Source organism: Terrapene carolina, unplaced genomic scaffold (genome assembly GCF_002925995.2).
Source record: "Terrapene carolina triunguis isolate 2854851 unplaced genomic scaffold, T_m_triunguis-2.0 Scaffold66, whole genome shotgun sequence".
Classification (NCBI taxonomy): Eukaryota; Metazoa; Chordata; order Testudines; family Emydidae; genus Terrapene; species Terrapene triunguis.
Window position 1 is genome coordinate 20,127,049 of NW_020664417.1, and position 23,534 is coordinate 20,150,582.

Consider the following 23,534-nt stretch of genomic DNA (forward strand, 5'->3'; position numbering starts at 1 on the left):
CTTTTTTTTTTTTTTTTTTTTTTTTTTTTTTTTTTTTAAAGCAGGCTGTCTCTTCAGGAGTGATGATAAGACTTCAGGCTTGAGGGCCTGTATGTCATATCAATCTGTCATAATGACCTTGCTAAATATTACTTTATATGATATCTTACTTTAATTAATCAATATTAACAATTCCCTGAGGTACTCTGTCAATGCATGTAAACCTGTCTGTATTTTAAAGCGTTGTAACAAGAAGGGAGTGTTAGGAAGCATAAACCAAGATTAATATAAACAACCAACACACAACAGATTCTGATAGCTGTTTAGCTGTGTTAGAATTAAAGACTCAGTAAGCAATAACCTTTTTTTAGCCATTAACCACGGGAACAATTACCTGTCATCAGTTGAAGAACCTCGTTAGAATGCATTTGCTACCATGGGCTGTTTTTGTTTTTCTACTCACTGGTTTATCTAGGGTCTGCAGTTTTGGCAATCAGATTTTCTTCTTTACCATGTGTGGTTCCAAATTAAATAGACTCAGGTTCCAGTGGTTCAGTAGCAGCTGGAAGAGTTTAATGGGGATTCCAGCATCTGATTTTACTTAATTTTTAAATTAGAAACACTTTTTTACTCCTTTCCAAGATTCATGTAATGATTTGGAATGGAAAGATTATACTAATGTCAAGACAGCAAGAAACATCAAATAGAGAACATGTAATGTTATAGCCAGGTGCCCCGCCCCTCTCCCAATAGTTCACTGAAAGTATCATGTTGTGATCCTGTTTGCATACTTATTTTTATGTGGTCTCAAGGAAGATTAGAGAAGGGTTTCTGTTTGTTATAGTGCAGAAGAATCTAAAACATCTGATTAATCTATACTCCGTTGTCTCTGAGTTTAAGTATCCTTGATAAAATCCTCCCTCCAGTGTCATTAAAAATAAAACAAAACCCCATCTTTGATTATCTCTGATTTAACTTTCAGGGTATTAACTTTTTTTATAAGATCTCAAAGAGTTTTCAAGCTACTTTTATTTATCATGGACCATCCAATGCATGTGGTCCAGAATGCAAAAAGATTAAAATAGACTTCAGATGCTAGGAATGGGTGGTGTTAGTATATAGCCTTTTTGTCTCTTTTTGGAAAAGAGATAAAACCAGAAGAAGAGGTATATGGAAAGAAGGTGGAAAGACCTTAATTATGGGCCTTTTTCTGTAATACCTTACTCTCAAGGAGTCCCACCTGCCAGAGTAAAAGTTTGTGGAATCAAGCCTTGCTTATGATCATAAATTAAATTCAGTTAAAACAAAAAACATGTAATTCTGTAAAACAGACAGTATGTTCATTCTGTAATTGACTTACTCCTTGAATTTGTCTGTAACCTATATAGTGCCATGTTGTTCTGATTTTCAACAATAGTCTTGTTTAAATATGAATGGCAAAGGCTAACATTTTGTAAACAAAGGTCTCATTTTTGCCTGAAATGGATATTAAATTAATCTTCTAACTTATTATAAACACGGATACAGAGTCACTAGTTTGTAGGTATCAGGAGTCTCAGTCTTAAGCCTTTCAGACTGCACTGTTGTAGTGCAGCCAGCAGGATACTCAATTCCACTCACTACTTCGTGTATGATTCTGTGTAGCAATGTGTAGATTCTGTGTTTAGATGTTGCTTGTAATTATTAGAACTGGGAGCACTGGCTGTTGGGAGTCTGAAAGGACAGGAAACAGGAAGGAGGGGGAGGAGTTGAGGACGCAGAGTGAGAGTTACAGAGGGTGCATCAGCAGCTTGGAAAAAGGTTTCCACTTTAAAAATAAAGTCCTGTTGAAGTTTGTTAGTACCTTGCCTGGCTGATACAACATTTTGGCGATGAGGATGGATCTTCTGCCTCTGAACTCACCTCCACCCTTTCTGCAAAGCCCATGTGAGCCTCCAATTGCTTTTACTGCCTGGATCCATATGTTTGAGACTTATCTGCTTGCAATCAGTGCAACAGAGATTTCTGAAGTAAGAAAGCGTGCTCTGCTAATCAACTGCCTTGGAGCAGAAGGGCAGTGTATATTTTACACTTTTCCCCTTGCAGATGATAAATATGAGACTGCACTCACTGCATTAAAGAACTTTTTTGTGCCAAAAGTGAATGTAGTAGCTAATCGCTACAGATTTCGCCAGCATGAGTAGAAATCAGGGGAGACTATAATGCAGTATATTGCTTCCCTGAGGAGTCTGATTGTAACTTGTGACTTTGGGAATATGGCAGATGAGATGATTAGAGACCAGCTCATTGAGAAAACAACCATGCTTCGTGTAAGAGAACGCTTACTTCTAGAACCACAACTTACACTAGAAAAAGCAATAACCACTGCTACTCAGATTGAGTCAGCTACAGTTGAAGCCAAAATAATGAGCAGGGATACAGGAGATACCGTGCAGGCTGTGACTCCTTTGCAGAAAAGTTCACTATCGCTGCAGACAAACAATTGCAAGAGGAAAACTAATGAAAAGCCACTGAATCAGCAAATTCAAAATACAGTAAAAGCATGCTTTCGCTGTGGATCCCCACAATACCTTGCAAGCCACACAGGATGTCCAGCAAAAGTAGCTCAGTGCAATCATTGCAAAAAGATTGGGCATTTTGCTAAAGTATGTCGCAGTAGCCAGTTCAATCAACAAGTGCATGCAGTTACAATACCAGATGTTACTGTGCTGAGCGTGGACAAAACCACTACTGCACATATTCCAGAACAGATAAAGTGCACTGTAAACGTTTCCGCCATACTCTCAGGCAAATCACACTCTGTTCAGCTAATGTTGGACACTGGCTCAGCAGTATCTATACTACCTGATTCCAGCTATTTGCATTACTTTAAAGATGTGCCTCTTACTGAACCCAAACTTCAGTTGGTGTGCTATTTGAAAAACCATATTCCAGTACATGGCTGCCTGCCAGCAATAGTTACTTTTGGTGATTGCTGTGTAACTGCAGAGTTCTATGTTGTCCACTAAGGCACTCCTATCCTTGGCAGAGATTTATTGGCTGCTTTAAATCTCAGGGTAGTTAATGGACTAATTGATCTTCTTCAGCAAAGCACTCTTGCGGTACACACACTAGTTTCAGCTGGGACCCAACACCAGGTTGAGGAGAAACTCGGCTGTGCTTATGGGTTTCTGCATAAAGTTAAAATGCGGAATAATGTGATGCCTGTACGACAGAAATTATGGCGCTTACCATTTTCAGTCAGGGAAACTGTTTCAGAGGAACTTAGAAAACTTGTTCAAAAGGACATTATTGAAGAGATTAACTCCTCGGAATGGGTTTCACCTATAGTAGTGACACAGAAGAAGTGTGGAGGCATTCGCCTTTGTGTGGACTTAAGGGAGCCAAATAAAGCTATTGTGATTGACAACCATCCTTTTCCTCACATAGAATTATTTGCAGAACTCCGTGGAGCAAAGATGTTTTCTACTCTTGATTTGCAGAGCGCATACCACCAGGTTATATTGCATGAAGATGATAGAGACCTCACAGCATTTATTACACAAGGGACTATTTAGTTTTAAACGTGTTCCATACGGTCTCGCATCAGCCTCAAGTGCCTTCCAAAAAATGTCCATGATTCTGAAGAATCAACATGGAGTTCAGTGCTATTTGGATGATGATATTGTGTTTGGAAATACTACTGAGGAGCATGACAATAACCTGCAGTCTGTACTAAACTTCATCAGCAAAGCAGGCCTCAAGCTCTATAGGTCCAAATGCAAATTTAGAGAAACTGAACTCTCCTTTCACAGGCTGGACTAAAACCTGATCCAGATCATATCATGGCGATTTAAAATGCTCCTCCTCCAACAGATTTGCAAACCTTGCATTCCTTCTTGGGTCTTACCTCCTGGTATGCAAAATTCATTCCCAATTATGCTTCTATCATTGAACCGCTACGAGAATTACTACGGAGAAGTTCAACCTTAGTGTGGACAACGGATGCACAAGCTAGTTTCGAAAAGGTGAAAGACTTGATTGTACATAGTCCAGTACTTGCACTATTCAGTCCTGCATTGCCCACAATTGTAACTACTGATGCTTCTGATTATGGACTTGGGGCTGTCCTTGCACAACTTCATGAGGACAACACAGAGAGGACTGTTGCATTTGCTTCAAGGACACTAAGTAATGCTGAGAGAAAATATTCTACAGTCGAAAAAGAAGCACTTGCTTGTGTCTGGGCTACTGAAAAATGAAGAACTTACCTGTGGGGCCGCACGTTCAAGTTGCGCACAGACCACAGCCCTTTGACGACGTTGCTCACCACGAAAGGACTGGGAAGAGCAGGATATCGTATTGCTAGATGGTCTGAAGACTACTCTCTTTCAATTATGAACTGGAATATAAGCCTGGAAACAAAAATGTGGTAGCTGATTGCCTTTCTCGCCTGCCTTTGCCTTCACCAGATGATCCACTGGAGGATGAGGATGTAATAGTTGCGCTTATTACAAGCACTCTTACTGCAGTTACAAGAGAACAATTTCAAGCTGCTTGTTCAGCGTGTCCAATTCAACAAAAACGACGGGAATTTGTGACAAAGAAATGGCCCAGTAACCCTAAAAACCTTGACCCAGTTTTGCTGCCTTATTTTAGAGTTCGTGATGAACTTTCTTTGCTCGATGGCTGTGTGCTATGAGGTACACACCAGCTATTTGTGCCAGAAGAATTACATTCAAAATGCATACACCTAGCACATGATACTCATCAAGGAATTGTCAGAATCAAATAACGACTACGGAATCTGTATTGGTGGCCAGGGATGGACTCTCAAACTGAAGCACTCATAAAATCCTGTGTCACTTGCCAAATGCATGATAAGACAGCAGTGACATGTACCCCTCCATTACAGCCTGTTCCTCTTCCTGAATCTGCATGGGAAAAAGTGGCAATTGACACTGTAGGACCCTTTGATACTACTCCAGTTGACTGTCGTTATGCCATCACTTTAATAGACTATTTCAGTAAATGGCCTGAGGTAGCATTTACATCGCAAATCTCTTCTGCTACAGTAATTAAGTTCCTCTCTTCAGTTTTTAGCAGGGAAGGTAACCCCAAAGAACTGGTTTCAGATAATGGTAGTCAATTTACTTCCCTGGAGTTTGAAACTTTTCTAGCAGAGAAGAACATTTTACACAGAAGGTCATCCCTATATTACCCTCAAGCCAATGGGGAAATCGAATGGTTTAACAGAAGTTTGAAAGAGAGTTTGCAAATGGCTCAGCTGGAAGGGCGATTGTGGATACCCTTCACTACTGATTTCTTGCAAGCATACCGGGCTACACGACATGCCACAATGCAAAGATCACCCGCAGAGTTACTGCATGGAAAACAGATGAATACTAAACTGAACATTGCTGGATTGATAAAGGCATGACCTGAGGCCCCAACCAAGGATGATGTGAGAAAAACAGTTGAACAGAACCAAGCAAGGTATAAGGCTTTCACAGACAGGTGGCAGGGTGCTAAGGAACCAAAGTTTGAGTGTGGTTCCTTTGTTAGAATACGAAAAGCTGGAATTTTACGCAAAGGGGACCATAAATTCACAGCTCCTCTTAAAATCATACAGAAGAAGAGACCTTACACCTATTCACAGAATAAATAGTGTGTTATTTAAGTGCAACAATCTACAAAGAAACATGTTTTTATAAAGTGACTTTATGATGAGGTGACCGTTAAAGTCTTGTATATTTTATTGATGGGTTCAGTTTTGACTTCTGACAGTGACTGTCATGAAAAATGCCAGGCATCATATTTCATAGAAAAGAATTTTGCAAATCCACCTACATTTTAAAACAGCTGTGAAAGTTACTGCTATGAATCCATTGTTTACCCTATTTTACATACAGTGTATTATAATACATTTAAACTCCCACAGTGACCATATTAAAATCAAAACTAGAAACAAAGCTGCTCCTCCTAATCTAGCTCAATGAGCCTCATGGCTTTTATAAACCCTATTTCCATAATATCAGAAATTTTAGGAGATTTAGAGCTGAATTTTCAAAAAGTCTTTAAATCTGCACACCTTTATTTGTGTGCACACAAATATTTGCATCTGCAGCTGCCATTCTTGTGTGTACATTTAGTTTTTGCACGCACAAATAGCTGTGTGTGCAAAATTGCTAGCATGAATGCCGAAATCCTATTGAGTCCCCTTAGCAAATGTGATTCTTAAATGTTTAGGACACAGTGGAATGTAGCAGTAAAGTAGAATAAAGGAAACTGTTTAAATAAAAGACAACAGGCAGAACCAGAGAGTCAAGAAAAGTGTTTGATCTCTATTTCTTTTTGTAGTCTCAGGGCTAGTTTTTTGGGGTGGGGCTAACAGGAGGGTAATCTTTGAGAAGTTCTACTGTTTTGCCCCAGGAGTGAATAATGGAATCCTCTCCCACAAATTTTTTAAAAAGCGAAAATACTTTCTAATATTTTAAGGATGATTATTCACAGTGTTTTCTGAAGTATGAATTTCAAATATGTCATTAACAAATTCCACACAACCAAGTGAACCCTCTGATTGTGAAGGAGAGTCAGTGATGATTGAGGAGTTATTTGAAAACAGTGAAAATTTAATAGTGGATTACTAACATAGTCACTAGAGTCATTAGTTTCTGATGTGACAGCTGCTTTTTATTCCATGAAGTGAGTAGAAAGGTTTCCTTCTCAGTGGAAAGAATGTGATTCTCAGAGCACAGGAATATGTTGGAAAGAAGAAAATAAAAGGTTCCATTTTAGACAGTCTTCAGGTTTTTGGATGGTGGTTGGCTGGTAGCAAGTTGACAGAAAATGTTATCTGACTGGTATTTTAAAATAAGATTTAAATAATTGATTTAATGAGGGAGAATATTCAGTTACAGAAATAATTGGTTGGCACAGCCTTTAGAACATATTTATTTAGTCCCAGTTAGAAAGGACTGCACCTTTAATCAGGGTGCCTAATTTGATTTTTTTAAATGTATCTGTCGTTTGTCCAACAAGCACAGTAACAAATTCTGAATTGTAGGAACTGATCAAAATGTAATCCGTGTTAATTACCATTGTTATAGTTTATGACATGTTGCTGTCAGTGACTGTAATCAAAAAAAGTTGAAGTACTTAAAGACACAAAACATCTTGGGTAATTGGCTATCATTTTATTTGTTCCTCAGTGGCTTTTTCTTTAAAGTGAGTTTGATCTGCATCTTTTCATGAATATCCCCATATAGAAAGCTCCCTGCCTCTTCTAAATAAGGGAGTCTGGAAAAAACCCCTTCAATAAAGAAATTTCAAATTAAGTCTAGTTTAATTGTTATGCTCACTAAGGAGAGAAAAATCAGTGAAATAGTTTTAAAAGCACTTGTAAATTTTTCAACGAGATAGACGTGTATTTTAGTTTTAAATCCTACTTCCATTTTAATATTAAGAGGTAGAGGACAATTTTGGATTTAAACTAACAAAAGTTTCTAAATTATTGACTTCAAATTTGATATACTTCCATTCAGGAATCTTGCATTTTGTTGTTTCCTTTAGGATTATTATAATATTGTTGTCTGATTTCACAGATACACACGTTCTGCCATTAATTTAACTTTGATAAAATCTTTTATGTATGTACAGATTTAGATTTTTTTTTCCTTTATGGTCATTTGTTAGATGCAAAAACCTGCAGTGAAATTGATCTGGAAAACTCTGTAGATTGGGAAGTGAAGACGATTACTAGTGCTATGAAGCAGTACCTGAGGTAAGGTTACATGTGTTAACTATTCATAATTGAATTCTAATTACCACAGATTGATGACGATGATGTTTTATTGTTGTTTTGGTCACTCGTTTTTACTATTGTTTGGATGGAAGTCTACACTGACTACAAATCCACATATTTATTTAAGGCACTATATTTGCTTGGGGATGGGAGTTTCATAATTTCACAAAGAGTGGATTAAGATTAGTGACTGACAAACTTCAAAATGTTTAGAGGGGATAAACACCTAAGTGTTTGGCTGATTCTTTAGAAATCTTGGGTCTGCAGAATTGGCCTTTCTTACAAAATTTGCTGCTTCCAATCAGGTTAGGCTGTTCAACAGTATTTCTTCCTTAGGGTACTTTTGGTAGAGCTAGTCCAAAAAAGGAGGGGGGGAAATCACAAAAATATCATTGAAAATCATTTGAAATTATGTTTACATTTTGAAATCTGACTAGCTTTATATTTTGCTACTTCTCCTGGTCCCAAGGAGTTGTAAAAGTTGCCAGGAGAAAAAGTAAGAGAAGTGCATCTTCAGAGGTTTGGGTCTGTTCTGTGTGCAAACCAGTTTTCTGATTCTCTGTTGAGATATTCAGCTGAATTATGTAAGAATATACAACTTTTTGTGTGTCCATTATAGTTTAATATGAACAAAACATTTTTGTTTTGTTTGTTTTTCTTGAAACCTAAACAGTGCTGGGTTTTCAGTGATGAAAATCCATTTAAATTCAAATTCGAACTCTTTTATATTAATTTTTCTGGTATCAATAAATTGAACTAAAAATAATGGAGGCATTTTTAAGTATCAAGCTTGGCTCTTGAAGTATAGCTTATAGACTTCAGGGAGGAGAAAACATATTTATTTAAATGCACAAAATAAAATAATATTGCTGATCCAGAAGATCCTGATATTTTCTACAGTAATTTTAAAACATGAATAAAGTCAACTCAATATACTTGTTTTTTAAAAAATGTTTGTCAAATTTTTCTGTGGTTGCTGTTTTTTTATATGTGACTAGCAATTTTGAGGCATTTTAAAGGGGCATGATTTTCAGATGGTTGGTACTCAATACTTCCTGGATATTAGACCCATTAATGCAGGGGTGAGCAAACTACGGCCCGCGGGCTGGATCCGGCCCCTCAGGGCTTCGGACCCGGCCTGCGGAATTGCCCCCCATGGCTCTGCGGGCCCCGCGCCGCTCTCAGAAGCGGCCGGCACCATGTCCCTGCAGCCCCCGGGTGGGGGGGGCAGAGGGCTCAATGCGTTGCCCTTGTCTCCAGGCACCGCCCCCTGCAGCTCCCATTGGCCAGGAACGGGGAACTGCAGCCAATGAGAGCTTCGGGGGAGGTACCTGGAGGCGTGGCAAGGGCAGCGCACGCGGAGCCCTCCGCCCCCCTTCCCTGCCCCCAGAGGCTGCAGCGCTTCCTGGAGCAGCATGGGGCCAGGGCAGGCATGCAGGGAGTCTGTCCTGGCCCTGGTGCACACCGCTACCACTCCGGAGCCCAAACCCTGCCTGCCCCCTGCCCCCCAACTCCCTGCCCTAAGCCCCCTGCCTGCACCTCGCACCCCTACTGCACCCCAACTCCCTGCCCTGAACCCCCTCATACACCCCACGCCCCTCCTGCACCCCAACCCCCTGCCCTGAGCTCCTGCTGTATCCTGCACCCCCGTACAACCCAACCCCCTGCCTTGAGCTCCCTGCCACACCCCACACCCCTCCTGTATCCCAACCCCCTGCCCTGAGCCCCCTCATACACCCCACACCCCTCCTTTGCCCCAATCCCTTGCCCTGAGCCTCTTCTTGCACACCGCACCCCCTCCCACACCCTGCACCCCTCCCACACCCCAACCCCCTGCCCTGGCCCTGCATACAATTTCCCGACCCAGATGTGGCCCTTGGCCCAAAGAGTTTGCCCACCCCTGCCTTAATGCCTGAAAGTTAGAGAGCCAAAAATTGAGGCATCCTAAATCACTAGTGAGTTTTGAAAATGGCTATCAGCTCTCCAGCACTTACTGCAAGAAAAAGATGATGCTGTTGAAAGAAAAGGTCTCTCTTTCTGTAACCCGAATCCCACAATCCTTTGTGCTTACGTTGTGACAGGTTTCAGAGCGGTAGCCGTGTTCGTCTGTATCAGCAAAAACAACGAGGAGTCCTATTCACTCCACAATTTCACTCCATGCATCTGATGAAGTGGGTTTTAGCCCCCAAAAGCTTATGCCCAAATAAACTTGTTAGTCTCTAAGGTGCCACAAGGACTCCTCGTTGTTTTGTGCTTACATTGTGACTCACTAACCTGCGCAACTCAAATAGAAAATACTTGCAAAGAACGGTTGTGATCAGTTCATAGTTAACTAAATTTACAACAAAAATTCATAAAATATTTATGTTCAAATCAATTAAAGGAAATGATGATTTGTTCTTTAATATCTATGAACCAAAAAGAAGGTATATTCATGGATAGACTAAAGTGAATTATTCATTTAGCTCTAGCGTTGAAGGTTTTATATATTCCTTTGCATCTGATGTAATAAAATATTCTGTTGCACTTCCTTATTTTTAAATCCTTATTTTAAATCATCTGGCCACCTGACTCTCTCTATCATCCTGGCCATGCAGGAAGAAAGATGAGATGCAATGGATGTGGTTTAATTGGGCCACAACTTTATTCACTTAAAATATCTGGGAATATCCAGCAATAAATTGTACAGTGCAGATCATCATTCTTTCCTTTATTGTTTCCACCTAATTGGGAGGTCAGCTATCAGACCTCCCGCTTCCCAGCCTGCACACAGCCAAACTGTGTCTAATACCCTGTCGCGCTCTTCTTCTATGAGGGTTAGGAGTGGTAGAAAAAGTGGGGTGTGTGTGTGTGTCTTCTACCAGACGTTAAAAACCATAAACCCAGCTTCCTTAGGGGATGCATTCCCCAGTCTACTTCCAAGTGGGGGGTGGGAGACTGTTGTCCAGCTTGTCGGGGGAGAAGGTATAGCACTTCCCAGCTAGGAGAGGGAGCAAGGCTTAGAAGCTGCTGCAAAAGTGGGGAGTGGGTCAGCATGGCGATGCTGATTGATCCTCAGGGATCGAAAGGTCTGGAGAGTTCAAATCCTGGTGGGAGAAGCCCCTTTTCTCTGGATCGGGTAGAGCAGCACCCACCCTCCTGCCCCGTGAGGTGGCAAAATGCCAGGTTTAGTCAGGATCTGCTGTGGGCATCCGGCTAGCTGCTCCTTTTGGGGCGGGGGAGGAGAAACAGGGAAGGAATTTTTCCCTCACCACCAGATTGGCCTAGGTGGAGTGTGGGGGCGGGGGGGTTCACCTTCCCCACAGCAGGTTTAGGGAGGGCTTTAGTTAGGCTATGATGTTGCAACTCATTATGTAAGTGTGGGGCAGATGTCCAGTGTCACAGGGAAATTATACAGTGACCAGATAAATGGCTTTCTGTAACCTACCTTAACCCTCATTTGAGATAGAGCGATGGTAAGGTTCTAGCAAGTCAAAAAAAACAAAAATAACACTCTGACTTGGCCAGTCAGGTGATGAGGGAAAAATTCCTCCCAGCCCTGAAATAAAAATGTGACTAGTGCAGTGCCCCCAGCAGATCATGAAAAAAATAGTTCTGTTCTAATCCCATCGGTGGGAAGGTGAGTGTTACTATCCCATGATTGATTAAAGTAAGGGCTTCTCCAGGAATGCACAGGATATGACACCCCGCCCCGGGGATGCGGGGCGGGGGGGGTACAACTGGAGTGGATACATGTTCGGCCACATCCTGTTCCTCCCTTAGCTCCATTTAGATAAATTTCTCCTCCCCACCCTTGTAACCCAATTGTGCAGGGGTCCCTTAAAGGGGACACAGACCCACAACATTCAGTTTCAGTGAGCATATTTTTAAAAGAAACTGATGAACAATTAGTTACACAGCATGCCTATATTTTATTCATCTGTAAGGCAATCTCAAAATGTACGGAAGGTGTTTATACTATATTGAAGGCCTCACTTCAACTGGTGGAGTTTAGGTCTTGGGTTTAACCATGTTGTTTTCCTAGGTTTGTGCTCTTAAATGTCACACTTCAGCTTGTACTATAAATCTTTGAAATCCTGCAAGCTGCCCCCACCGGGGGCTCTCCCCAGTGGAAGGTGACACTGCATCATATTGAAAGACTTTCCTGCTTGGAATAAATGCGAATAGAAACAAATGTACATGAGCTTACTGTATTTAGTGATTCCATGTCGTCTTTGTCTTCCAGAAGTCTTCCAGAGCCCCTAATGACGTATGAGTTGCACAGAGAGTTCATCATTCCTGCCAGTAAATATTTGACTACAGTTCAAATATAACTATTTTATAATAGCACTGTTCTAGCACTGAGGAGCAGACATTGAAAATATAGTCTCAGATAAATTGCTCATTTCAACTGAATAAATAACAGAGGTATAGGAAAAAATTGGAACCTTTTAAAAAAGAAAGTCGGGGATGTTAATATGAAGTTAAATAGGGGTATGCCGTCAATGCAATATCTATAGAGATTTATATATGTATAAGCATATATATGTTCATAGATACATAAATGCATTGTATATTGATAGACTCCATGGGGCAAGTTTTTGCTTGGCTTAGTGCATTTCACTCTGTTTTGATTATATGAATTTTTTAGTTAGAATTTTAAAGTTCTGGATTTATTTCCTATGCCAGTTATACCATAGTGAATATTATATACCCAATTTTCTTGCAGTAGTTTGGGACGGTAATATTTTCATCTCCTTAAGCCGTTTATAAAGAAATGAAATGTAGTAGGATACAGTATGCTGGGGGAGGGGGGAGACAAGCTCCCTTGGATCATAAAAATGACTGCCACCTGATCCTTGTTTTCAGAGCCATCTCCCTGGGAGGCTTGTATCCAAGCTGGCCTAAAGGTGCCTCATATATTACTAGAAGAAAGGAATGTACAGGCCAAATTAAACTGTGGCCGTTAAAGTAAAGATTTAGAGAAGGTAGAGCAGGAGTTGTAGTTCAGCTGCATGATTTCTAATGTAAATGGAATTGTCTGAGGAGTAGAAATTGCATAAGAAACAATGTTGACAGAATAGCCAACAAATATTTAGCTGATTTGCTTTCCAGCCTGTGGCACTTCTGGCAATCCATGAGAACTGAAGTTAAAAACAATTGTCCTCAAAATTTTACTTTATCTTGTTGACTAGTATTAAAGACTGGAAAAAACATCAGAATGCTAGTTTCTAGTCCTTGCTAGAGTATTTTCATATTTCAAAAAAGAGATAAAACTTTACTGAACAGGTTTAGGTAGGGGTGTGTGTGTGTGTGTATGTATATACTTGCTTACACCATCATTATGGTGATTGGATTTGATAAAACTAGATAGATGTTTTTTCGCAGAATTCACAAGTGACAACAAAGAGGAAATATTTTCTAACCTTATTGCATAGTTAGGCTTGAAATTCACTGCCATACAATGTAATTGAGGTGAAGAGCTTAGTAGAATTTAAGACATTTACATAAATAATGAGTACATACAGAGTTACATGCGATAGGATTTAAAACATTCCCTTTCCCCAAAGGAAATAACAGTATAAGTATCTGTATTTCTTCCCCCCCACCCCCAATTTTATTAGGTCTACTGGAAGATGTTTGTTTACTGGTCTTAAGAATACAATATCCACAAGTACTAAAAAATTGCATAAGCCCACATGTGCAATGGCTAAACTTGTCAAGCAAGGAGAAGAAACTTGAACAACACTACATTAATTTCAGCCATTCCATTTTAAAAAAAAAAAAAGCTTCTAAGTATCTTTCTAACCTAAGGTATAAAATTGTTGTAGATAATAAGGAGTGGGCTGTATTAAATTGCAGCAGAATGTAGTCCACCCCATTTTCTTAACAAGTATTGTTTGGGGCAATCAGTAGCCCTTGACAGTGACACATAATTCATTTGATGAAGCGTCACTTTATCTGGCATTCAGGATTCCACAGTACTCTGAAGGAGTTTTACTTTGAAGAGAGTTGGATTGTTTTTTGGGGCTCTCTGAATTTGGCTGATCAGAAGTAAAACTGTTGGCTTGCTGGTGGCATTTTCCTCAGTGAAGTTCCACCAAGAATGTTCTCTACCAAAAATGTTTCCAAATCTATTGAAAGAAACACCTAGCAAAATTGTAGTAAATACCTAATGTCTGGAATAAATTTAGGATAGTGCAGTCAGAGTAGTAGTATTGGTTTCAGAACTTCTCAGGTTCACTGTATGTCCTAATGGCCATAATGGTTTTCTGTTATGTACCTTGCCTTCAGTACTAACTTACAAAACGATATGGTCTTACACACATCTTACTACAATCCATTCTTCAGATTTAGTTTTATTAAGAGAAACAATAATGTAAAATAAAAAAAGACTGATTTATTTTTTTCACATCTTGCAAATCTTTTTCAGCTATTTAAGCCCTTGTGTGGCCTAAATTGTTTGTTTCTTTGCTATGTACAAGGAAGCCATTGCATCTTTACACCCAGCTGTGTTACCAATTACACCACTGCCAACAGTGAGAGATGTAGTTGATATCAAGAATCCTTTATCCTGGTGATCTAACTCTGCAGCCTTATCAGGGTTATTGGCCTACATCTTTAAAAAGTGTTAGTTTTTCTCTTCTGAACCCTTTAGTCCTCTCTGAATGTTATTTTCCGGTGTAGTTTCTAATGCAAGGTATTTTGAAGCAGTGTCAACAGCTGTCTAGCACCAACAAAACTCAATGTCAATGATAAGGATAATTAATAAGCAATGTCAAAAGGATAAAGAAGCATCCTTTCACACTTGGTTTTCACAATGAGATGCTGTAGCTAGTAATATAACCCCTTGCTTTGCAGTATTTTTCTAAGCATGTGTGTGATGCAGTAGAATATCTGCATCTTTTTTTAAAAAATATAGATGAGCAGAAAGAGGCATCCATTTACAAGTGGATTGAAAATCACTTCACAAAATAAGAAATGGGCAGATAGTACTAGAACAGGACAACTTGAAACACAACGTGCATGTATTGAGTTCTGCTCTATTTGGAGATATATAAGTGCAAAACCAAAGTATGCTAGGAATGTTTTGTTTTGGGGTTGGTGTGTATGGGTGGGGCAGGATTTCTATCTTTGAGATACAGTTACTTGTTTCTGTTATGTAGAAAGTGGCAGCCCTGAGTCCAGAGTTAACGCTATCCACTTCTTGGTTCATAAACTTCCAGAGAAGAACAAAGAGATGCTGGACATTTTGGTGAAACATTTAGCAAAGTAAGCACCATGGCTTCTTTTATTAGTTTTCAGAGAGTTCTCCCCCTTCTTCCCTCCCCCCCCCCCAATTTTTTTTTTTCTATTTTTTCTACAATTGGGCACATTGATTGTGGTTGGCACCAAGGCTGGTCGTGATGGTATTAGACACAGTACCAGGCACCAAACCTATGGAAGAAGATGAGTATTTTGACTCGCGCTATGTGTGTTTTGGAAAAGAGGGCAGAAATCTAATCTGTTAATGAAGTCATACAAGTATTTACTTAGCAATTCTGCCAGCAATTGAGGGCTTGATTGAAGTGAGAAAGTGAATTTATACTTTCTCTTTGCAAATTCTGGCAAAGAGAATACTAGAGGTTTGTTAGCAAAATTAGGTTGGTTTCACACTTACCAAAGTCCAAGGCTAAGTGCATTGTACACATTTAAGTTCAATAAATGACGACTTTTGTTTCTTCTTAAAATGCAGATGGAAGAATGGGTTTCCTACTTTCCAAAATTCAACATTGGTTTTATTCGGAGAAACTTTGTACAAAATAAACTTCTAAAATATGGATTAGGGAAATGTAATGTTTTCATTTGTAAAGTATACTTGTTTCCAAGAGTATTGGCAATTTTTCATAACTTGTTTCCTGTTTTTTTTCTTCCAATTCTTTTGAAAAAGCGTTGCAGACCATGCCAAGAAAAATCTAATGACTGTAGCAAATTTAGGAGTAGTATTTGGACCAACCTTAATGAGGCCACAGGAAGAAACTGTGGCAGCTATCATGGACCTAAAGTTTCAGAATATCGTGGTGGAAATCCTTATAGAAAACCATGAGAAGGTGAGAGACTGTGTGTGTTTAAAAATTTGCTCGATAGCATTATTATTATGCATAGAATGTGGCATGAAATAACCATTACATCTTACGGGCATATGATTTTACATATGTACATACAGATTTTTCACATGTGCCCCATTGCCCCCATAATTGTCACTTTTGAGTATGTAAATTGATCTATCAACATACACATCAAGCACATTTAGATGTATATTTACTCAGAATGCACATACATCTGTGCTAATTGTATACACATGAGTTTTCATGAACACATGCACAAAGAAAGGGGTTCCTTCTGTCTATTGGATGTGACAGCAGACTGTAAGTGAGAGAACCTGTGCTCTGTTTTCAGCTTTGCCATTAATTGTGCCTGAACTTGGTCATACCACTTAACCTTTCTGTGCCTGTTTTCCTCACCTGTAAAACAGGACTCATAGACTTTGAGCTTTACAGGGGGAAAGCACTGTTTGAGAGCTAGGTATCAATAATACTCTTATTTAAAAAAATCTCATTTAAAATATGTTTTCATTTTCTCAAGTCTTTGCTTTCTAGTGTAAAAGTTACAGTGGAAGCTGTTGCTGCTGGTTAAAGTACCCCACACAATGTTCCTCAGAGCAGACATTCAAAATATCATCATGCATCCTCTCTTGACTTCCCATCATTGCAGTCTAAACCCACCCAGGGGTTCTACTAGGCATCCCCTGCTTGACTTCCCTTTAGTGAGTCTTTTGGGCCCAGCTTGGCATCTTGTATTTAATCCCCCTTTTGTGAGGCCTCAGATGCCCTGCTTGGCTCTGTTGGGCTCCTCCTGGGTATAATTCCTTCTTGATTGGAGTGGTTGGGAGAAAGAGGTGGCAAATCCCAAGCCTTCCCACTCTCATTGTCAAAATGAGCGGTCACAGTAGATTGTGCAGAAATTAATAATATGATCTTCTCTCTCCTTTCTTATGTGCTTTGAGCAGTGAAATAGTTAATACTTGAAATGTCAACATCATTAGCTATCTGAGTTAGTCTCCATTCAGATGAATGGGACAGCCTGCACCCCTTGGAACAATTGTTTCCAGTTCTGCAAAGGAACCCTTGGTTCATAACACTTGGTTCATATTTTTTGACGCTATCTCAGCAACTGTAACGACTAAATATAGAGAGTTTCAATTCTGGAGACCAAAAATAAAAAGGCTTCCCCATACTGGTACATAAAGGCTGAATCCAAGCCGTGGTCCATTTAATTCCTGCTTATCTAGATCCCTAAACAAGACATCGTTGGCAAACCAGGCTGGTTCTTTGCCATCTCAGCTGCTTATACACCTCTACCTCGATATAACGCGAATTCGGATATAACGCAGTAAACCAGCGCTCCAGGGGCGCAGGGCTGCGCGCTCCGGCGGATCAAAGCAAGTTCGATATAACGCGGTTTCACCTATAACACGGTAAGATTGTTTTGGCTCCCGAGGACAGCGTTATATCGGGGTAGAGGTGTATTTTTTTTAGAAACTGGACACTGGTTGAATGTTTGAACCAGCAGTTGTAGTGGCTTTTCTCGTTCCCTGTGAAAAGAAGCGTAGCAGAGAAGATGGGAATGGAAAGTACATCAGAGTGATACTGTATCAGCTTACACAACTCAATCTTTCATGCCTCCTTAGGATCTTGAAGGGCTATCATTTATATATTTTTTCTAAAGGGGCTTTTAGTTTCTACCATTACCCTTGCCAGCAAGGGTCTACCTATCCCACTTCTCTGTTGTGCACAGTGTTGCTGTCGCCCAGACTGACAGGAATCTCCAAGACCAGCGGAGGGTGGACTCAGTGTATGATAGCTAAATGGGCAGGCAGACACCTGTAGGGGTGTCACAGCCATTATAGTCAGACTAAACACATTTTCTTTTAAAAACGAATCTTCTTTCCCTGGCTCTCAACAAGTAGTTGGTAGTATAGGCAAACAGGTATATTGGCAGCAAGGTGCTCATTTTTGCATAGATAGTCTTCTTAATAACAAAACTTCTACATGTGTCAGACTTTCCAAAGAGACTTACATTATTTTTATTTTATTTATAACCTTGGTAAAATCCCAGGAGACAGTTTGCCAGCTGTGGGTACAGTCCTGGCATGTTAAACATATAGAGATGTGACATTTCATTCAGTTGTAAATCTCTCTCCTTGCTAATGATTAGCAGCTTTTGCTTTAGCGAATCTAAAATTGGGATAGTAGTAATTCTGTAGGGTCAAGACTGAGGTGCAGTGAGAAGTCTGAAGTAACACTTACCCAGCTTCTGCCTGCACAATGCATGCCTCTAGCATTTTATAGAGGAAACCCTCCTTTCTTTGGCATCAAATTCAATTCAGTATTTAAAAACAGACCATAACTTCAGAAGTGAATATTGAACCAGTTTTTCTAGTCCAAATTCAATGGGTTCAGTAGGTTTTAGTCAGTGAATAATGATAAAACTGCGCCACCTTTTATGATGCTGTCAAGCTGTCATTAAGCATCATTAACGTTCTCTAAGCACTGCTGTATGGGCAGCTTTGTTGACGGATTGCAACAACTCAGTCTTAGTAAGAGAAATAATTAGTTAGGTTACTAACTTTGAAATAACGGTGCAGTAACAGCCATCATCACTCAACTGAATCTTAATTAGAGAACTCTTATACAATTTATGTGTGAAGAAAACTGGCTCTGGGACTTGCCCTGGAATAAGAATATCTTGCTTAATCCAGAAGCTATTTTTGAAGCTTTGTTAAGTACTTTATTTTCTACTAGCTGGAAAACAATCAGTGCAGCTTTCACCTTGTTTACAGACCTTATATGTATTTCCAAGTGGTGGTGGCAAGCCAATTATAGTAGCTTTGTAGTGGTGGGTGTATCAAATTAAAGTAGACCAGTACTGAGACTGTGGAAGCAATGACTGCTGCAGCTACAGGAACCTGAGGGATCAGTAGCCGGCATTAGAATCAAAGTGAGATTAAGGATACAAGGGGTGAATGGGGATTAAGGAAAGATGAGTTCAATATTCATATTTGTCAAATGTAAATGGGTGTATTAGGGCACACTCTACTTTTGACACACTGGCATCTACCCCAAACTCCAGCTTGTAGGACCAGCTGCAGAAGGCAGGGACCTTCAAACATTTAGAGAACTTTTTCTGGACTTCCTCTGTTCTGTGCTGATTGGCTGTTTGCTTCAACCCTTTCTTTCCCCCTCCCTCACAATCATTTCACCTCAATTTCACTCCAAACCTGCACTTCTAACCCTCTTCACCCTTGTCCTGTCCCCCCATATCACCTTTCCCTTCAGTGTCCCCTCTTCCTTCACGCTTATTTCCATTTATCTGATTGCCATCACCCAAAAAGCATGGAACTAACATGAGGTTTTCTGCCATCACATTGTTCACTCTGCTTGTGTGTAACACATACCCTGTACCCCATGCTGTGCCTGTTTTTTCTGTTGAGCTTGTAAGCTCTTTAGGGCGAGAACCATCTACTAGTTTGGGTTTGCACAATACCTTGCACAGTAGTGATCAGTTCTTGCTTGGTCCTTGGGTACTACTGTAGTAAACATGACCAATAATAATATCAGCCTTTCATGAAAGTGGCCTTGATGTGTGTCTCCTTTTATTTCTCTTGGCGGGTTAAAGACTATTATTTGACTTTTTCCCCAGGAGTTGCACTGGCCAGCAGTTCCTAGCAATAACTGCCCTAATGGTCTCTGCTCCTGAGTGCCATTGGAGGTATATGAACCTACACTCAGGAAGACTGTTCTTGCATTGCCTGGCAACATGAAGAGAGTACACATCCTTGTCACCAAGCAGCATAATGTTTTGGCCTGTCATTGGAAAGACTGTCTAGTGAAATGAATGTAACCGTCACCATCCAAAAGTGTTACTTGTGTGCCATTGAGGCATACCTTAATGTGGAGCATTTTGGTTCCTCAACCCCAAAATAAGCTTCCATTAAAAGAAAAGAGCTGAAATAAAAAAAAGAGTGAAAAAGAAAATACGACAGGGGGAAAATGCTGGAAAAGAGGAAAAGTCTCAGTGAGAAGAGAATAGATAAGTTTAAGTATGGGGGAACGATGAGGGGAGGACAGAATAGCAAGAAGAAATGGCAAAAACAGGAGAAAATGAAGATTACAAAGGAAAAAAATTGAAAGAAGGGCCAGACAAGAGTTCCATAAGGAAAGAAGGAAACCAGAGTCTACTAAGGAAAGAGAGCAAAGAGGAGAAGAGGAGTAAGGAAAGAATGAGACCCCTCCAAAGAATTCAGAAAATTTTAAATCCATAGGCAAAAACCATCCAGAAATGTTCATTTTTAAAAGATATGTTACTTGCTGTTGGAAGAGTGAAGAATGTATTCATTCTTTTTCCTTCTTCAGCTTTATAAATGTTAAGGGTAGTTAACTGAATTTTATGTTGCTTAAAATGTATCTTTATATGTCGTATTGTAGTCTGTTCATATGGGGAACTCATTAAAGTGAAGTACCAATATTTGAATGTATTTTCATCATTTAGTTTTAAAGTAGACATGCCACAGTATTTGTATTTTAAAATTAAAAGGTAGTTTAATATAGAGTAGTATTTTAATATTTTTATCTGTCAAGCTAGTAATTATTTAAAAAAATAAAACTTAGTACTCTTTTGTCTTAAAAGCACTCTTCAGACATTAATCCTCACAATAGTCATGATAGGAGTCAGGGAAATTAGCCCCTTCTTACAGATGGGAGAACCGAAGCAGAGAGGTGAAGATCTGCTCAAGACTGCAGAGTTGGTAAGGTGTGGCCACAAAGCAGCATTCTTAGCAACACTTCTAATTTCTGTTGATAGGGCACTGTTGCAGCAGAGTGCTCAAGACCTCTAGGACAGGCTGATAAAGCCATCTCTGAAGGCAAAGCTTTCCTCCCTCACCAGTCTTCAAGGAGGAGTGTGTAAGCGGATCCTCAAAGAAGGGGAGGGAGGGAACCTTAGACTTAACAGACCTGTCTCAATGTTGGAAAACGTGATGTACCACCCCAAGTCCCCTTTGCCATGAAGATTGGGATGGTGGACCAAGATATAGCATAAAACATGGCAGAGCTTCTTGAAACAGCCCATTCTGAATGCCTCTTGTTCTGGCATATGCTCATGGACCACCCTCCTTCTGGTTAGGGAAGATTTTACAGCAATACTTTGATTTTAATCCATCAAAGCACTTAAGCTTATGCTTAGTGTTAAGCACATGAGTAATCAGTGACATCAGTGGGACTATACATGTGCTTAAAAGCTTTGCTAGATCGGGACTCCGAAAAGCAGCCCTCCCACCCCAAAAAAAATCTATGCTGTACCCTGGTGGAGGGCAATCTAGCAAGGAGTCTTCTAGACTGGCCAGGGAGTGGCTGGGTTTTTTAAGTCCTTTCTTCATCCTATGGACAGGGCCGGCGCAACCCATTAGGCGACCTAGCTGGTCGCCTAGGGTGCTACAATTTGGGGTGCGGCGACCGCGCCGGTATTTCGGCGGTGGGATCTTCCGCCGCCTCTGTGGGGGGCGGCATTTCGGGGCGGGCCCTTCCGTCGCCTAGGGCGGCAGAAAAGCTGGCGGCGCTCCTGCCTATGGAGATGGGTCCCACTAGATAATTGTTGTACAGGGGGATCCTGGTGGAAAGCAGCCTCCGAAGGCAGCCTCATGATGTAGCAATTCACTGAAAACAAATCAGTGCATTCATTTTTTAAAAATCTTCTATTTTGTGAGTCTTAAAAAGTAGCTTATAATAGAGAGGAGGCTGTGTATGTGATCTTGTTCCAATTGTGCAACAGCTGCTGAGATCAAAAAGAACTGAGCATGGTTCAGGGAATTGTAGTACATGGCTCCAAGAAAATAAAAATAGTGTAAATCATCAGATCAGTGTAAAAAAAAAATAGTCTCAAGGTCTGAAAGCAGCCTGTCAAAACATTGACTACAAATACATCCATGCACACATGCATTGCATGCAAGTGGACAATTCTTCTTTCTGTGTTTTCACATACAATAGATTACAGTGGAATACTTCTTTCAACTCCATATAAAATTTCCAAATGGAGTAGACTTCTGTTCTTTTTGAACAAAATGCAGCATTGACAAAATTCCTAAGTAGGCAAACAGAAATGAGAATAGTAAGTGGAATTCAGATGACTAATACTCTCTTTGGGGCTAGATGGCAAGGCTTGTTAAGGTACTGACTTGCATGTGTTTAGCCTAAGGAGATCACTTTGGAGGGCTCCAGAAGGAATGCTGCTAAATGTATTTGGTAATAAAAGGAAATACCAAGTCAGGAAATTTTGCCAGAAAATGCTCTGAGAAAATGTAATCACAGCATTTTTGAAGATGTGAAAAAAGTTAAACCCTTCCATAGATTGAGCATTCCCTGGAATTATCCTCTGCTGCAGCTTCCCTTCATAAACAAAGTGCAGAATTTACAAGATTCCATCTTGTTGTTCTCTAGTGTCTGTTCTTCACTAGACCCACTAAATCGACCCCTGCTGTATCGATTGCAGCAGCGTCGATTTCCCCCTAGTGAAGACCAGCCCTCAGCCAAGTGGGTGTGAGTACCTAATTTGGCCCAGTGTTTCTGCCTATGTTCTTCATGAATTCTAACCCACTTTTGCTTGATTGAAGATGTCTTTAGAATCATGTGTATGATCCATTTTAGCAGCATTTCCCACCTAGCACAGTCAATATGTATTCCTTTGGTTGCAACAGTTGTTTATTTGTATTGTGGTCATGCCATCTGTCATCAGTCAAGGATCAAGGCCTTATTGTGGTAAGTGTCATACACAACATAATTAAAACATGGTCCCTGCCCCAAAGCACTTACGAGCTAAGTATAAAACAAATGACAAGAGATGGGTATAATAAATAGACTGGGGAGCACAAGATATGTTTGTTTATGAAGGAGTTCTGTAGCTGCAAACTACAAACTGAATTAAATATACAAATCCTTTTTGTTGCCTGGAAGGAAAAATAGTAGCAGGATTCTTACTATGCTAGTCAAGACCTGTTACATATAATTCCACTCTCAAAGATCATGCTTTAAACCATTTCATTCCCATGTTTCATACAACTAAAACTTTGATGGATAGATTGAATGTTGCCTGTATTCTCCATGTATAATTTTTCACAGATGCCTGTGTTTCATTTTGGAGATCTAAGCATACTCTCTCTCATCACTAAAGATAAAATGGGGGAATTGTCTAGTTAGGTTTGGTGAAGCTATTCTTTGGCTACACCCTAGCTGAGTTTTATAACATTCCCTTTTATCTTTGCAGCTGCCTCTTATTCCCTTTGCCAAGAAAGAGGCATTCACATTCTCTTCCGGAATTCTTTATTTGCTCTTTTAGTAACTAAATATGTATGTTGTATTTGGGAAAGCTGTGAAATAGGATTATATTGAGTAAATCACCCTCTTGTTTAAAGGCATTAATTGTTCCTTTAAATCTCTCATAACTAAACAAGATGCGTAGAGCCTGCTGTACATGGCTATGGTTTAAAGAGAGACCCTTTCCTTTTTTTTTTTTTTTAATTCTCACTGATGCAAGTACTACTACTAGTAAAGTACCGTAATGAGAAGGTGGATTTCTGCTCACACCATGGACAGATGTGTGGCTATTTCAATCCTGACATATCAATTGCTAACTCTCTCCTCCACCCTTCAAAGAATAGCAACAAAATGTAGTGGCTTATCACAGTCTGTTCATTGCTATC

At 40.0% G+C, this 23,534-nt stretch overlaps 1 protein-coding gene across 2 annotated transcripts in view; it reads left to right on the forward strand.

Annotated features, from left to right (window-relative positions):
• ARHGAP10 (Rho GTPase activating protein 10) overlaps positions 1-23,534 on the forward strand; it is a 223,337-nt gene that overhangs the window by 140,076 nt on the left and 59,727 nt on the right. For both annotated transcript variants that reach the window (XM_024207560.3, XM_024207561.3), the window contains 4 exons: positions 7,654-7,741; positions 11,988-12,046; positions 14,908-15,013; positions 15,672-15,831. In XM_024207560.3, the coding sequence (XP_024063328.2) occupies positions 7,654-7,741; positions 11,988-12,046; positions 14,908-15,013; positions 15,672-15,831 (413 nt within the window). The remainder of the gene's footprint in view (positions 1-7,653; positions 7,742-11,987; positions 12,047-14,907; positions 15,014-15,671; positions 15,832-23,534) is intronic.